General features: G+C 40.3%; 1 protein-coding gene across 1 annotated transcript in view; it reads left to right on the top strand.

Moving 5' to 3' along the window:
* ZRANB1 (zinc finger RANBP2-type containing 1) overlaps positions 1-17,920 on the top strand; it is a 56,895-nt gene that overhangs the window by 3,651 nt on the left and 35,324 nt on the right. The window contains exon 3 of the mRNA XM_019555613.1: positions 16,444-16,631. Coding sequence (XP_019411158.1) covers positions 16,444-16,631 — 188 coding nt within the window. The remainder of the gene's footprint in view (positions 1-16,443; positions 16,632-17,920) is intronic.

Raw genomic sequence — 17,920 nt, 5'->3', positions numbered from 1 at the left:
CCCCCCCCCGGTGATACTTCTATAAAAGGCAATAATACCTTTTTATATGGAGGCAAGTATATTGTTAATAATACTTGCAATTTAACATTTTTCATTTTTTTAAAATGTGTTTTGGGTTGGTTTGTTTGGATATTAGATACTAATACATGGTGCAACCTTCTCATTACAAGTGAAAATGATTGCTGACAATGTTCTTCTATCTAGTTTCTGGTATAGGTCATTTTTAAGTTCAGAACTGGTTTATGAAAAATTCTGGGTATCACAATAAATGAAGGGTTTATCTATATTAGAGGCATTTAATCTCAAATCAACTTAAAGTCAACAAGTTAAGCTTGTGCAAACCCCTAACATAATACTGTACAGTAAATCAGTTTAATCTTTATTTAAGCTGTTTAGGTTGCAGAGATAAGTTACCAAGTTAAGCTAAACTAACTGGAGGCAGTCATACTAGTTTAAGCATATCTACAACATGTGCCAATTGAGTTGTATTAATTAAATGAGTATACCTTAATAACATACATCATGCCTTAGCCCAGTGGCTCTCAAGTTTTTAGAGTCAAGGTACCCCTTGGAAAATACCAACTCTTAGTTTTCACTCTTTTTGACTCTGGAAACATAACGGAGCAGTTTTTTCTGTTGTAGAAAACTCAGAAAGACCACATACTTTTACACTATGGATTCCTATTTAAAATCTCTGGATTTGTATGCAAACACCTACATGTGATTCACCTACCAGTACTTATTTTTCACAGCCCATGACACCGTTTAAAGGATCCTCACTGAAAATAACTGCTGTAACCAAAGTTAAAAAAAAATATAACAACAGATAAGAAATAAAATTGAATGGTTGTAAGGGTGAAAGGAGGAAGAAGTTGCCTTTTTTTTGTTTGTTTTGTGACTTTTATCCTTTGCACTAACAGTGCTGTGTATCCTGATAGTCTTGAAGAGTGAAGTAATGATCCTGGTTTTTTCAATGGGGAAATTTTAGGCACACAAGTTGTCACTTGAGAAGAAGACCCAGTTCTTCCAGTTCTGTTGCCATTCTAACTGCATCCCCAGTGAATTCAGAATTACAGTGAAAACCTTTTTATTTCTGAACTTGACAGGGAGGGTGTGTTTAAGCTTATACAAGGGTGTCATTTATGGGCTGAGATCTTATTTTTTTTAAATGTCTATATAAATTTAGATAGTTTTGATATCTTGCATCATCTATCTTAAGAAGAGTCAGCAGTTGAGCTCTTGGCTGATATTGTACTACATTTATGATTATAAGTTATTATAAATCATAAGTTACTTTGAGTAGTCATAGTTGCATTGTAAACAGTGTTTACTTGACAGAAATGTTATGCTGCTGCATTCATCTAGAACTACTGATGTATTTATTCTTTTAAAGCTACTACTGGGATTATTTTAACGTATGCTCTTTACACTGAGTGACAGAAATGTTTTATTTTGTTCAGTGAAGTTGTTACTGAGGGGGCAAACTACTTGCTTTGTTCTGCAATAAGAAAATGTGAGAACACCACCTATTTTTTTCTTAAAATGAAGAAGTAAGTGTTACTTATTTTGAAGCATACAAAAGAACATATTTAACTAAAATCTCAGTACATCTTTAAAACTATGACTCCTCACCTCAGCACCAACTTGGCATAAACTGTCCTTTCTTTTTTTTTTTTTTTTTTTTTTTTACAAAGTGTAAGGCATTATGACAGGATCATAATGATATAACACCAAACTGCTTTTCATTGCGTTTGCTGATCCAGTTTCTTTTAAAGAAGCAAAATGAGAGGTCAGGAATGTACCTTGTATTCAAACAGAGACTATTGCAGATGTTCTCTTCCTGCTTACCACCCATATCTTCCCCTTCCTCACCTGCACCAAAATGCTCTAATGGAATCATTTTCTAAAGCTGCTAAGGCTACCATGTCAAAGGACTTCAGTCTCAGAATGACACTGATCTTTTAGCAGAAAATTGTTTGTTTTTTAGTATCTTTTTTTGTTTGTTCTTTCACGTAGTGACATAATGGGTTCTTTTTTTTTTTTTCTTTTTAAAATAATATTTTCCATGCTACCAACTTGGGGAAACACTGATTGGTTGTCACATTGCAAGTAGATGTGGCCAGATTTCCCATCCGGATATTGGCTCAGTTGTACATTAATCTTGTAGGTGATCTATAAGCTTAATGAGATTCTGAGACTGCGCTAGTTAAATGCATTCTTTATAGCCACTTGTTTTCAGTATTTTATTATTGGATCAAATTTAGAATATTTTTAAAATACTAGTATTGTGTAGTGTTGTTACTCAAGTCAAAAATGGAAGTTTGACTTGTTTGGATTTTGTTGTCTGTTTCTATAAGTATGGTTGCTTACTAGCTCTTATCTGTCAAATTCTTTTTACAATTGATATATTGTATTTATTTGAATCTAAGTCCAGGTTTTTTCCTCCAGTCAACAAGGGGGGGGGTGTCGGGGGGGGGGGGGTCCTTGGCTTACATTTGCATACAAAGTGGAGGAGGGGAAGGGGGCAAATGGCTGCTGCAGTGTTGACTCCTGCCCTCAGCTTGGGTCAGGATTGGAGTCAGAGCCATAGCAGCCTCCTCCCTTCTCCACGCAACTCCTGTAGGGCCAGGTTACCCTGTCGCCTCCCCTGCTCTGTGGGCCCTGGACTCTAGATCCAAAACAATGGGATCTGCCCTTCTGGCCCTCTAGGGGAAAAAAGGTTAAGCACTGCTGCTCCAGTTGTTTTAGCTGGTGTGAGGGTTTAAGGCACAAGCAACTCAAGTGCACTTTGCAAGCACATCTAAGCTATTTGGATTAATGTGTAATAAATCTTGTTTTTCAGTACATCCTTAAAAGGACAACTGGTTCATTCCTCGTGCGCCTGCATATGTCTCTGGTTAGTTTTTGCTTTGTCCACAAGTATATGATGACAGTTTACAGATTTCCTTGTTCCTTCTCTCCCTCTGTTTTTTAGTGGTGTTTGTTATAACACTTACATGCTTTCGTTTTAAAAAATTGCTGCAAACACGCCTCTTTCAAGGTGCTGTGAGAAATAATGAGGAAGAGATCCTGCTGTTGGCTGAGGTGCCTTCTTTTTTTTAAATTGAGAAGCATAATGAACCTAGTTTTAGTTATCTGGAGCAGCAGATTTTGTCTTGAAAGAAGTGGTATGTTTAAGCAGTGTGGGAGAAATGTATTTTTGTACTTGGTTGCTCTGAAACCAAACTGTATACAGAAGAGGTCTTTCTTTACCTTATATAGCACTGTTGCATATCTCTTGGAATAGGTTAGAATTCTAGTACTTTGCCAGTCCATTCTGATGAAGAGCTGTAATAGGAATATCTTAAATTCTGATTTCTATCTTTTATTTTTTTGCCTAATGGTATTTGTTTTAAGGAATTTAAGATTTTTTTTTTTTTAATGTCCTGATGCTTTTCAGCTTGCAGGCCTAATTATGCCTCGTTTGTAAACCTGTTTCTGTTTTCCCCGCAAGACCCTGTGCAGAAGAGTACATCTTCCTTCAGAGATGTGCTTTTTGCTTTTGATGTAATATATATGCTCCAGAACGTGCACCTAACATTGGTCCTAAGGATTTTTTTTGTTTGAAAACAGAAGATGGTGCAACTGTTATGAGAGAAGTTTATCTAGGGGAGTGTTTACTTCATGTTTTCAGATCAAAGACAAAGGTGCCTTCTTGAAGTGTATCTTTAAAATGAAAGTTATTGAGTCAAAAATAGGGGTAGTCAGTGTAATATTTAATGGTTTGCAAATACAAGGGACAGCTAGATTATCTAATAGTCCTTTCTGTCCTTATCTATCAGGGCTTTAGTACCTAGTCACTAATAGCCAAAGCTAGTTAACCAACTTTTCCTATTTTGACACCAGGTGTTTGTGGGGTTGTTTTTTTTTTTGGGGGGGGGCTGAATTTAACTAATTTATTTTTTGAAAATCCTAGTTGAAATGGTTCAACCACTTTCAAGAATTTAACTAGGTTTTTAGATTTTTCTCAAAGAAGGCTTCACTCCCTTTCAGAGCATGGGCTTGGAATTTGTGGGGATGGACTTTGCCTCATTAATGTATCTTCTCTTCCTGCGCAAATTTGTCCAAATTTGGAAAAAAAAAATTAAAAAGGGCCTTTGCAAAATCAGATTGCACATCGCCGATCTCCCAGGGTCAACCTCCCCTGCCCCTCACTGCAAGGTAGTACATGGGGAGCATCTGCCTGTGTGGTATGTGATGCTGCGCATGGGTCTGCAGCGTGACACCACATGTCTGTGCTCATCTGGACATGGCCTCTGAGTGCCACTCTGATCCATTTCCCGTGCCTGACTTGCTGTTTTGTTTTCTGATTCATGTTCTGTGCACACATGCTGGGGTAAGTATTTCCTGTGGGACAAATAGTGGCACATATTTGTGCCGCTGATGTTTGTCCCCAGGCATGCCCCTGAACACATGCCCTGGCACACAGCAAATTGACCCGGGTGGGGAAGAGGAGGCTAGGACCAACCTTACCTGGGGTCCTGTGGGCTTAAGTCATGCCTCTGACTGGCTAGGCTCTGTTTCTAGTAGCACATGCTGCTGCTGATGTGCCACACCTCTCTCTCTTTTTTTTTTTTTTTTTTTTAAGTGAGTTTGTTTTTTGTTTTGTTTTGACTTTTTTAACATGGGGAGCTCCTGGTGTCAAAAACACCCAAACAAAACCCGCCATGCTGCAAATTAGCAGAGCAGCAAACTGGTGCACATACGCTGCATGTGTTTTGTGGCACTGCAAACTGCATGTGTGCACTCATCTGGGCATGCCAACACTGTCCTTGCCACTTGTGGCATGCATGCTGCAGATTGGTTGCCCTTGTTGTACCTGATGCCATAGCATCAAAGGGGAGGAAGCTGTCCTGTTCAGATGCAGAAAGGAAGAGACCCAGACATCCACACCAGAAAATAGTGGGGAATAGATGAAGAGCGGGATTGGGTGGTGGGTGGGAAGAGACTAGGACTCAGTGAGAGCATCCTGAAAAGTGATACTAGTATTTTCTGAGGAATAGAGATTAGAAAGAGTCTAAGTAGAGAGTGTACCTGCAACAAGGGGCCCAGAGTGTGTGTGTGTGTGTGTGTGGGGGAGGGCACCAGTGCATTTTACAGCTGTCTCCTGATAGAATCACCTCATCCTCTTTCTGAAACTGGCCTAAATAAAGAATGACAACTTAATGCTGTTGGTTAGTCCATCAGCTCGTAGTCAGGGTCCATGGAGTTCCCACCCTGCTGATAGCCATTGTGGGCATCAGCAAAAGACCACACAATAAAACCTCTATCTTTTAACAATCTAGGCAATTGCATTTGCAGCATATATTTTAAAGAACACAATTTAAATTAAAGAGTTAAGCTTCTCGAAGTTAGCAGTATTATGGGTTGCTGGGCAACTGTAATTGCCCCCCACCCCGACACGAAACTTGTATGTTTGCAGTATGATGGTGTTTAATTGCCTGATCATGTTGTTGTTTTCTGTAGGACCATTGCCTCAGTCAGCAATCAGGGTGGCTCTGTTATGAGAAGTAATCATGGTTGGACTTTTGCATCATTCCTTGTAAAGTTGAAAGGTGTGTAATGAATGAAGGAGGTGGCTGCAGCATGAGTAGGTGGTCCTGTATTTAAGACAGTTGAATTCTCTGTAAAATTCCACTGCTATCCCCTAAAGATTCTCAGCTCAGCTATATTTTTGGTCTTGTATTTAAATTAACCTTCTTTAAGAGTAGCTGCTTGTGAAGGCCTTTTCACTACTCAGTGTGAGAATAGATGTTCTCCAGAGGCTACAGTTCTGTGCTCAAAAGTGGTAATCAATGCTCTGCTCTGAAATGGAGCCTTTTGTGGACACCTGTTAAATTATCCAAATCTTAAGGAGGGGAACATGGTTCAGCTTGCTAGATAATCCAGTAACCAACTTGGCACAGCTCCTAGGTGCTCTCCACACTAGAGAAACGATGAGTGTTTAAAATGGGTTAACTGATATTTTAAAACCCTAGGGTACATGGAATAATTTGTCAGCTTGTTTCCAGCTAAAGTGTTTAAAAATAGCTAAGCAAACTGTACTTTCCTAGATACAGTCCTGGAACCTTCAGAAGAATCTGTAGCATTCTTCCAGGGCATCTTCTCTTGGCATGCAAAAATAGGAAAGCCTAAGGATCTATTGTATCTAGTGGAGATGTTGTCATGTGTTTGCTAACCTTAATGGTACAATTGCATCCTTTTTTTTTTTTTTTTTTAAAAAAAAGGAAGGTACTTTTTTGTGTTTGTAAAGTCAAAGTTTTTCTGCCAAAAAATGTAAAATGAAAGTCTTATGATAAAGAAGCACTTGTGCTTGGGAGAGGCCCTGAAAGACTGGAAAAGGGCCAATGTGATGCCAGTCCTTAAGAAGGGGAGGAGGGAGGGTCTGGGAGACTATAGGCTAGTCAGTTTGACCTTGATTACTGGGTAAAATTTAGGGGGGAAAAAACCAAAGTCCATTTTTGAGACTGGCAGAGGGCATGATACTAAAGGATACCTGTAACAAAACCACGTTGGTTAAGTTTTGTCTGACCAACCTCATCTCCTGTGATCAAGTAATGAACTGCTTTGATGTGGGAGATGCAGGTGATGTCATGTACTTAGATTTTACAAAGGCCTTCAGTATGGTCTCCCATGATGCTTCTGTAAAAAACAAAACAAAAACAAACAAACAAAACCCCCCCACAAAACCTGGGGGATTTGGGGCTTGCAGAGTCCATGGTCAGGTGAGTTGGGAACTGGCTAACGGGTCAAACCCAGAGGGTGTTAGCTTATGCATCTGTATCGTTTTGGCAAGAGGTGGTCAGTGGTGTCCTGCATGGTTTGATTCTTGGCCCCATGCTGTTTAACTTCTTTATCAGTGACGTAGATGATGTGGAAAGCATGCTGGCCAAGTCTCCATACAGTGCTAAGTTATGGGGAAAAGCAGTCACGGTAGGAGATAGGATGTGGATCCAAGCAGACCTGTATATGTTGGGAAGGTGGGTGAAACTGGATGCAGTTCAATGAGGATAAATGCAGAGTGCTTTTTTTGGGGAAGAAGTAACCAGCAATATGAATATAGGTTAGGAGGAGATGTCTTGGCCAGCATGATGCGTGAAAGGGACCTCACGGTTGTGGTTGATCACAGAATGAACGTAAGCTGCCAGTGCAACACTGTAGTCAACAGAGCTAATGGCATACTGGGATGCATTAGCCGATTGTGTTGCAGGGCTAAGGAAGTGATACTGGTGTTGGTGAAACCCCAGATGGAGCACTGCATCCAGTTTTGGGCACTGTGCTTCAAAAAAAGTCATGGAGAATCTTGAAGTCCAGGGAAGGGCCGCAACAATGATTTAAGGGCCTGGAGGACAAATCTTATGAGAGAAGATTAAGGGATCTGAGGAAGAGAAGACTGAGTGGGACTTGATGGCTGTCTATAAGTATGTAAGGGGTGAATGTCGGGAGCTGGGAGAGAATTGTTTTTTTTGCTAGGGCACCCCAGGGGAGGACAAGGAAGAATTGGAGGATGGTTTCAGGTTGGATGCAAGGAAGAACTTCTTTATGGTAATGGTGACCAGAATCTGCAATAGGTTTCCCAAGGAGGTGGTGCAGTCCCCAACCTTGGAGGTCTTCAAGAGGAGATTGAACAAACACCTTGCTGAGATCATTTGATCTCACCAGTATTCCTGGCCAGAGCAGGGGTGTTGGACTCAATCCTTCAAGGTCCCTTCCAGCCCTTAATTTCTATGATTCTCACTGCCTCACATAATAGAGCAGATTTGTTTTCAAGTTAAAAATCTGAGTATAACTAATTTTTCAAGAACTATTTTGTATTGGCCAAGCATCTTCGATGCTCTCATTTTTAAACTTTTAAGCTACAAACAGATATTGCATTTGTGTTGGGATAAACCATTTTATCCTGGGACAAAGTACATCTTGATAATCATGAATCCTAAGAAAGATAACCAGCTGAGAAATACTGATGGTTTATATTGGGATGTTGAAAAGTATGTCCAAATGGTTATGCCAGGACAGCATCATTTAATCAATGCCAGAAAAGTGCTAGTACATTCAGCTGCTCACTAAACCCTAATTAGAAAGGCGATGTGTGTACATGCCAATCCCAAGATATTTCTGTTCTAGGACAAACATGGGCACAACTCCCTCCCTGCCCCCTACCTTGCAACATGGTGGTGGGAGAGACTCATCTTGGATTTGAGTACTGGCCAGGGCTGCTGACTTCTCTAGCCTGGGCTGGGAGTGGGGCCAGAGTGGCTGCATAGGGTAAGTGGCAGCAGGAAGCGGGGAGAAGAAGTAAGTGGCTGGGGGGTGGGAGACAAGTGACAGGTGCAGATGTGGGGGTAAGACGGGAAGTTTAGGCTGCTTGCTGGCATATTGCTTCTTTCCATGCTTCTTGTCCTCCTGCTACTGCTTTTCTTGCTTCAGTGGTGCTGGGGGGGAGACAGCAGGGGATAAATTGAAGGCAGCCCTTCAATCATTACTTCTCTACATGGAAAGTGATAAAATTGTGAAAATTTTCCATGTATGGAATCTAATTATTGTGGGGGGATGGGGTGTTATCATAAATTCAAAGTCAGCTTGGATTCAAGTATGATCATTTTACAAAGGGGTAAACTTAAGCACAGAGGTGCAACCCTGAACACATTACAGCCTAATTGGCGGTCCTAGGGAGAATGCTGTAATTTCATTGGAAAGGAGTCTTTCTGCTAGATCACCATTTTTCAAAGCTGTGTCATGGTTAATTGTTTGAGAATTTCTATTCCTAGGTGTATTAAGATGCTCTGGGGCCCTGGGTACGTAGGAGCTGAGCTCCAGTAGGGGAAGAAACCTCTTCTGCTCTTGGTGCTGCTGCTGCTGTGGAGGTCTGTGACCCGGTTCTCACTCACGGGCAAGTTACAGGGAGCAACATGGAGTGAGGGGAGGCTTTATTTGTATGTTTATTTGCATATTTATGTTGCATGCAAAATGGGCATGCAAATGAATCTTCTTGTTTGCTCTGTATTGCTCACTGTGGCTGGCTGCTGAGTGAATGAGAACTGGGTCAAAATTGAAGAATAATTATCATATGACTTGCAGCACCTCCCCCGAGGCATCTTGTGGGGGGGGGGCCCTGGGCCCAGGCCCAGCTTGCCTGTATATTAGGCTGCCTGTGCTTCCATTCTTTCAGTAAGCAGGCCAGGAGATAATTTAAGCTGATTATCTTCTATTCAAGGGGTGAGGCACAATAACTTCCTTAAGTAGATGAAGTATTTCTTCCTCTTATGTTTAAATAGACTATGAGCAGCATTGTTTACCAATGCCATCATCACCTTTATGCATACAGAAATCGTACACTTGGTAGGCCTTTTAGTTTAAGGCCCTGTCTAAACTTAGGGTGACTTTGCACTAATTTTTAGCATCGGAAATTTTTAAAATTAGTTGGGAGGTGTCTAACGATACATTTAGTCTTTCTTTTAAGTGGGTTTTTTTGTTTCTGTTTGGTTCAATCCTGTAAAAAAACAAAACAAAAACAAAAAACCCAACAACCCCAAAACAAACACAACCTAAAACCAACTAAACAAACAAAAAAAGCTGGATCAAACTTAACTGAAAAATCATACAACCTTATCTAGACTGGCATTGTATAAAGTAGTGCAGTCCCCCTTCACCTTGGATACGTATGCACGTGCCTCTTCATGGTCACAATGCATGTTTTCCACTACCAATGTCCCCTACTGGAGACAGTTTATGTTGGCATTGGAGTTCTCTTGTTGGTTTAATTAAACCAGAGAAGCCAGAAAAGGATTCTTACAACTTTCTTTTCATGTTCCTAATTGATGTTGCTTTTCTGGGAAACTTGTCATATAACCATGTGGTATAAAGGAACTTATGCCAGTGTAGGTTGTTCCCATAAATTCAAGATACTAGACCCCTTTATACATGCTTAAGTCTTTCCATGTTGGGGATTGTACCCATTATAACTAGTATGGCGTGTTTCTTTTTAATTATATGCAAGAGTTAAAATGTTCCGTATGTGGACTGTGTCTTAAAGCTTAAAACATGCTGGGTAGCTGATTGGCTACATAATTTTTTATATTAGTTGTTGTAAGGGTACTGGTGATCCATCTGTGTTGCTGCTTCCAGGATAACTGCAGTGGTGAAGGTATGTTTCGGTATTTTTTCCAGTGAAAACAGGATCTAGGGAACCAAAGGGGTATGTTGTTGAATTTGGATATGGCCAGACTTGATGGTTCTAAGATAAAAAGCAAGTAAGAAAAAATGTTTTTAAACCCCCAGTCTGCCTGTATACATCATAAAAAGAAAAAAGGAGCAAGACTGGCGTAAAAACAAAATGGACCCACCCCACTTCCTCTTCAGGTCACCTTTTTTTAAAGTGGGAGTGGAGAATATTGGGGATTCTCAGTCAGTTTTGACGGAATCTAGTATCAAGATAAAACTTTAGCCTAAAAAAAAATTAGCATTCTGGAAATAGGGGTGTGAGGTCTGAAAGTAAAGTTGGACTGTAGCCTTAATTGCTACAGCGACTACCTGAATTTACTGTGATGCACGTTTTAAGTGATGACTTTTGAGTTGTTGCACAAGCTTTTCCTGTTAGCTTTGAAGTAACACTTAAGAAAGATCATTCCTTGAGTTGTGCTGATTTAATTGATACTGGTGCATAAAAATTTCAGCTGCTTAAACTCGAGAGGCAGGAAGGGGGAATTAGCTGTTAGACCAAGCAGCACTACAAACCTTCCAGAAGAATGCCAAAAGCAACAGGATTTCGAAAGTATGAAATGATGATGTCATGGCCTTTAAAAGTATGCCAGTGTTTCAGTTTTTACAGTCTGATTTGCTTATGCTTTTCAAATTTTAGCAAACGCAATTGCTGAGGACTGAATGATAAAAGAAGAGGTTAGAAGGAAGGTTGTAGAATAAAGGAATCAGCGAAGTAGCATTAGGTCTTACTACATTTATTGTATTATTATTTACAATTATGGTAAAATATTCTTTATGACATGATCCCATTTCTTCAGGTAAAGGGGTAATTCATACTAGAAAACTGGCTCCTAGGAAGGCTAGTGTTTTCAGTGAGCAGGCCTGTCCTCCTCCTGCTATAAGCTAGATATATACATTTCTGAGCAATTTCTGGTGTGCACTTCTATATATCTAATTATATATAAACTAGTGGTTTTCAACTACTTTTAAATTTAAAGCCTCCCTTTGGAACATGTCAGTTCTTAGTTTTCACTTAAGCTTTTTTCCAACTGCAGACAAGTAATAGAAAAAATTTTCTGTTGCAAAGGACTCAGACCAGGTCAGAATGTTTTTAATGTTATGGCTTCCTATTTGAAATCTCAGGGTTAATCCTGTGAATCATGCTTGCACACCTAACAGCATTAACATTATTTGGTATCTAGCATCACCGTAGAAAGGATTTTGTGTTACTGGCACCCTGGTTGAGAATCACTGTTGTAAACAGTTGATTAATTGAGTCTGTAGGAGCGTGGTAATTACTGTGCTCGGCAGACTCCAGCATCACTTGTATCGGCATCCTTGTTCTGAAAAATAGCGGTGGGGGCTCTTTTAACTAAAGCTTGTTTGACTCCCAGGGCAGGTGTATAAATGTCCCAAGTGTCCAGTTGAGGATCTTACAGTTTTTGTCTTCACATAGGATATCAGGATACTGTATATTTGCAGCTACGTACATCCAGCTCTGGAAATCTGACTGTGTTGCTGGGGCTGGTGCTTTGTGTTTTTGGTGTCAAACCAGAAAATGCTGAAGTGGCATGACCTGAAACACCTCTAGCATTTGATTTTACTGACAATACAGTACCATAGTGTTGTAACAATGTTCTAGGATGGTGCTTCCTTTTTTATATGAGGAAGTTGACAGGTCATTGTATCCAGATTAGAATGTAAAGGCAGGATTGACTAGCAGATATTTATATCTTCTAAAAGTGATCACATGGTGATTAGCTGATGTTTGGAAGAAGTCTGAGAAGCACATCTTCTGAACCTTTTCTCTGTCTGCTTGCTGAAAAAAGTATGGTACTGTGTTCTCCCACTTTATAATGTAACCTTTCCCTGAAAACTGAGTGCTCGTACTTCACTATCAGCATCTTTTGTTCCCTCAATCATTCCTTCTTTTGCAAATCTCCTCGTTTGTTTGTTTGTTTGTTTGTTCCTTCTGGGTAAAATGACAAGGCTTCCATCTCACTGTGCATAGGTGACACCTTTGAATTCAGATACATCATGGGATTTTTTTATACTACCTACTTTCCTCATGGGCCAGACATGAAGACAAATAGTCTGAAGGATTTGTTAATTATGAGCTCTGCAGACATGTTGGTGATATACAAGTCATAAAGGGCGTGAACAGCTTTTTAAAATAAAAAAATAGAACAAAAAGAAAGTGGACAGAGGGAGGCAAGTTTAGGAATAAACGTGAGGATGATTCGAAAGGGTTAGGAAAAGGAAAAATGACCGCTGGACAAGTTTTCAAGCTATAGCCATTGTTTTTTTGGTGATTTGAAATCTTTTCCTGCATCTATTCTTTGTGACTCATTGGGTGCATCTACATGAGAGTATTTACTGTGCATTAGCCTAATGACACCATGCAGAAGCATGTCATGGCAAAAACCGTGCTAATAGTCCAGTATGCAGTGCTATTAGGCTAATGTGGAGTAAGCATCGCTAAATAACTGGACCCTGGTGCTGCTGTGCAGTAACTTTAGGTCCTGCACATTTAGTTAGTACTTTATTAAGGAAGTACTAAACTAAATGCACAGCATCTAGGGCGCATTAATGATTATGTAGACATGCCCATTGAAGAGAGAATAGCTAGACTTCAGTGAATTTTAAAGACTGCTAGAAAAAGGAAACTGGCAAGAGTCCTTAGTCCAGGGACTTGGAACAAATCTGGACATTCATCTTTACCACAGAGGCTAGTGGAGATTTCTCCTCTCACCAGGAAGGGCCCAAATGTTTTTTGGAAGAGCATTTTTACCTATTATTAGCTGGCTCTTTAGTTGTTGTAGGAGCAAAAACTTCTGACAGTGTAACTTGTAAAAAGGGACACCGTGACTCAGTGGTTTTAGGCTGTCCTCAAAGAGAGACTCCTTGTTAGGTGCTTTGTGCAAGTGCTTGGTAAATGTAATGTAGGCAGGAGCAGCAGAAGATGGCAGTGTTCAGATGGGAGCAGTTTGGGAAAAATGGACAAACCAAAGGGTCTGAAGAGTCTAGAAAAACCCCAGAGATGGCACCAAAAGCCATTGTCCTTGACCGTGGTTCTGCAGACTATAATTTGATGATGATTATTTTTTTTTCCCCCCTTCCACTTGTGTTCATCTGCAGAATATAGTTGGATTAAGAAAGAGAGACCTTGGTATATGTGTAGAGAGCATGTTGCAAAAGCGAATATGAATCTTATTACTTGTGACATTTAACGCCACAAAGAATGCAGTGGGTAGCAGTGGTGACCAGAATCTAACTAGTGTGCCATTTTATCAAAATTTGCCTCTAAGATAGCTGTTTAAGTTGTCAGACATTTTTTGTTTATGGAATGCGGTATATTAAAACACTAATAAACCCAACTTTTGTAATCTTTCTTTTGAGTAGACTTGAAAATGCCAGCTTCCAGTTCATTTAACAAACTTTAAAACCTGATTTCAGTTGTGCTCAGTAGAATCTGAAATGAACAGCATCTAGAAAACTGTTGGAGCCAGCTTGTTGAGGGGTTGCATGGAGCTTGGCATTTGGCATGGAGAATAATACACCTGTCTCATGAGAAATGTCACAGTCTTGACACAAACCCCCTATCTTCTGGCGAATGAAGATCTAGGGAGCACTTTGTTTCCAGGCACATGCTTCTGGATTGGTGTTACAGCAACTAGCACTTCAGAAGCATTGAAAGAGTTTGCCAGAACTTCCCTGTTTCCTAGTCCTGGTTAACAGGAGCTAGGAAGAAGGTGAAATTGGAAGGCAACTCTTCTACATACAACAAAAGCAATTAATTTGCAGTTTTCAAAAGTGAAACAGTCACAGAATATAAGCTTGGCAATGGTATTGTTGTAAAGCTGCTTTCTTATTGTATATGAATATATTATTATATGTATTCTAGCTTTTATGCTAGGTTTGGATCATGGTGTTAAGCTCTTTTCCACACCCATGAGGGCTAGAAAGGTACTTAATCTTAAACTTGACTTCCATCAATTGACAAGGAGCCAGGAATCTTGGAAATGCCAAATATTGCAATAGTGTGCTGCAGTTTTGCGTGTATACTGCAGGAGTTGGCAGTATTGTGTACTGAATACAACCCTGAATTAGCTCACCAGAGCAGCTGTAATAGCTAATGCCTGAGGGCTTTCTTGAGCCTCACAGGACTGCCTCTGTCAGTCTTGGATCTTGCTGATGGCTGAGGGGTAATTGTGACAAGGGACAAGTTACTTCAGCAACAGCTGAGAATGGAGGACTAGAAATGCAGTGACAAATATAAAAGTGGTCTACACAGATTTAAAACCACAGTGTGCAGCTTGTGTTCTGAAAGGTGGCTGGCTGCTGAATGCGACTTTTCCAGTGCCTTTTTTTTGTACTTTCGGAGGCAGAATTAGTTTTGAAGATGAATTTGATGTGTGTGGTTCTTGAAAAATGTCAGTTATAACAAACTTTGACTGCTTGCTGAGTGTTAGGATGCATATCCAGAATCTTTTCAGGTGTCTTTCTTAGTCAGTTGTATGACAAAGTAAATCTCATGTTTCCTTGCTCTGTAGACATGATTGAAAAAATTATAGGATGTGAAGTGGCTACTAAAGTTTTAAAAGAGTGTCTTTAGTAAATAACACTGATCAGTAACTTACTAGGAGTGTAGTTGTTGGTGTTATGCTAGCAAAGTGGTGTGTTTTTTGTTTCGTTTTGGTGGGGCTTTTTTTGTTTAGAGCTTTTTCCAGCTCCATTCAGGCTGAAAGTGTAGATCTTGGTCCATCAAGGATCACACCACTTTCCTTTTCCTTAGTGCTTGTTGTGCTGAACTTATTTTGAAAACCTGACCAAAAAGTTCTTATTTTCTCTCCCTTCATGCCTCTGATTTTTTTCAGAAATATGGATTCTTGATGAAGCACAATGGTTCTTGTGAGATGTGGAATGCTAATTCAAGTTCTCTGGAAGCTAAAATAAAGTTTTTCCTAAGTGAGCTTGAGGACCCTTTTGATTTTATGGTTTCAGTAATTTGTCGTGGGTAAATATTTTTGTCGGGCAAAAGAGGTTTCTTTTAGTTCCCTGCACAAGGGTTATTGGGCTGCTGATTATTCTGGGCTGGCCAAGTCACTCCCTGAATTAGAGAAAGAGGTCTCAGGCTTTTTCCAGTACTGAGTAAGAACATCTTTAGGAGGAATGTTTGTGGATTGGGAAAATAATTTTCTACTTAGCCCTGGTACATTATTTTTGTCCTTCTGTTTATTTCTCTGTAAATCAGATTTCACTTCCATGTTGTTTATAAACATGAAGCATCACAACAGCTTCTCTATTGAAAATTACATGATCTGGAAAAAACACATTTTTCATCCTCCTGCAGAGCATATTCTGATGTCAGGATTATATTTACAAATGCACCTCCTTCTATATATCCAGTTTTTTTTTTTTAAATTTGTAAGGTCAGTTTTTTAAATTTTATTCAGAGCATGGTAGAATTGAAGAAAGCAGCGCAATCATTGCATGGTACTACCTTTGGTGGTTGCAGTTTAAGAATTAGGTCAGTTTGCTCTTAATGGCCTTAATGTGGGTTTTGAAGTATTTGTCTTTAGAGCAGCATGGAATAACTTGTATTTTACTGAAATGTTTTAGGGCAGTAGTTTTCAGACTGCGCTCTGTGGGTCATCAGGGTTTCCACAGAGACTGGGGGGAGAGGTGGATGAGGCCAGGATGCGGTATTCCACCATTGCTGGGCAGAGTTGCCTGGCTTTGCATCAGCTCATGGGATTGGGGTTCTGTAGCAGAAATGATATGGAAGGGTTTGGCCACTTTAGGAAGTTTGAAAACCACTGTTAGGGTGTGGACATACAATATTTTGACCTGTTTAAATGCAGTTCAAGTTGAGGATGCATATGAGCCTGGTAAACCAGTTTAAACCTGCTTAGAATGGTTTAAAAGTGCACCAGGAAGAGTGGGTATTATTTTGACCTGGTTCAGGTCCTGTGGCTGCCCCCTGCTAACCACGAATGCTTCTGGAACATGGAACTGGTCTGGGGGCAAGGTAAGTGTAGGACCATAGAAGACTGGAGTAACAATGATGTTTATTTGTGGATTACAATGGACAGTTTCTTTTCCCAAGGGATATAGGAAAGCTTTGTGGCATAAGGTAGTTTGAGCCAAGATTACATTTTGCATCATCTGAAATGAAGTTTAATGTGCTTTTCGTCTCCTCAGGAGTTGTAGAAGGTGATCTAGCCGCTATCGAAGCATACAAGTCGTCAGGAGGAGATATCGCACGCCAGCTTACTGCAGATGAAGTACGCTTGCTTAATCGCCCTTCTGCTTTTGATGTGGGCTACACGCTTGTACATCTGGCTATACGCTTTCAGAGGCAAGATATGCTAGCAATTTTGCTTACTGAGGTGAGTTACTTTTGACCCTTATTTAGATTAAATAGAGGCTTTTTATGTAATCCTGCCATGATGGAGTTTAAAACCACTGGAGTTTAGTTTAATTTCTTTGCAGATGAAAACTGACAAATGTTATTGGGCCAATTCATGCATTGTTGCTTTCTTCTGTTTGTTTTAGCAACAGTCCTTTTGTGCAGGAAAATCTAACCAATTTTTCTGTATTCTTCCCATGTAAGCAGTTTTTCCTTTTAACCTTATTGGCAATGAAAGTAAGCTATTATGCTGTTTCCCGTGCTGTAGGGTGAGGAAGAGGAAATACCCCTAAGGCAAAACATTTTAGAAAGATAAACTGCTTTGGCTTTGTTGCTTAAATCTACCTAGCAGTGAAATGTGATTTGCTTTCCTTTCCTGCAGTTTGTATTTTTGTTTTGTTTGCTTCTGGTTGAAAGACCTCTGTTTCCACCTTGTTTTCCCCATTTCCTCCAATTTTCTCTAGTCTTTCTCCTTCATGAGATCAAACTCTACTACTTATTGCACACTTCTGTCTTTCTCTTGCCCTTGCAATTTGTTATTTCCTGTAAACCTCACTCGCTGGGTCCTTATTTTTGGTAATGTCTTCCCATCCAGGAAAATGCCCTTTGCATCCATTTTGTCCATTCCTTCTATTCCACTTGGCCATTTGCCTGACTTGCAGGCAGCATTTCTATCATGGTTATTCTTTCTGCTTTCTTTTCTGAAACTGTTGGCTTCCCAAAATCCTTGAGGTACACTTCCTCCTCCCCTGCAGTATTTGTTCCTTGCACTCTTATTGCAGTGGGAATGGGGGTAGCTTTCCCAAAGAAGCTAGTGTGTGCGAAGGAAGATGAGATGCACATAAACATTTATCTGCAATGTGAGGGATGGGAGGGGGGCATCAGGAACACAATAGCAAAAGAGATGTTATAATTTTCCATGTATGGAATCTTATCACTGAGACTGGGTTGAGTTAGGAGCCACAGCTGGGTCTGGAGCTACTACCACTGCTGCCAGGCTAGGCAGGAAGATAGAGCTGGCATGTACTCTGTGTTGTAGGCCAGAGCCCCGGCTGAGGGCAAGTCAGCTGTGGCCCTGACCCTGAACCCAGGTTGGGGCCTAAGCCAGAGCTGTAGCACCTGTCTGCCTCCACACCTTGTGTTCAAATACAGGATGAGGGGCTGCTTTTTTCCTCCGTTTCCCTCCCATGTTGAATGGAGGGGGAAAAACTGTCTTGGATTCCAGCAAGTACCAGCTTTGGTGATGCATTCTGTGATTTTTTTTTTTTT

This window comes from Crocodylus porosus, unplaced genomic scaffold (genome assembly GCF_001723895.1).
Source record: "Crocodylus porosus isolate Cpor-Errol unplaced genomic scaffold, CroPor_comp1, whole genome shotgun sequence".
NCBI lineage: Eukaryota > Metazoa > Chordata > Crocodylia > Crocodylidae > Crocodylus > Crocodylus porosus.
Note: the sequence above shows the minus strand (reverse complement) of the source record. Positions and strands in the feature narration are given on the sequence as shown.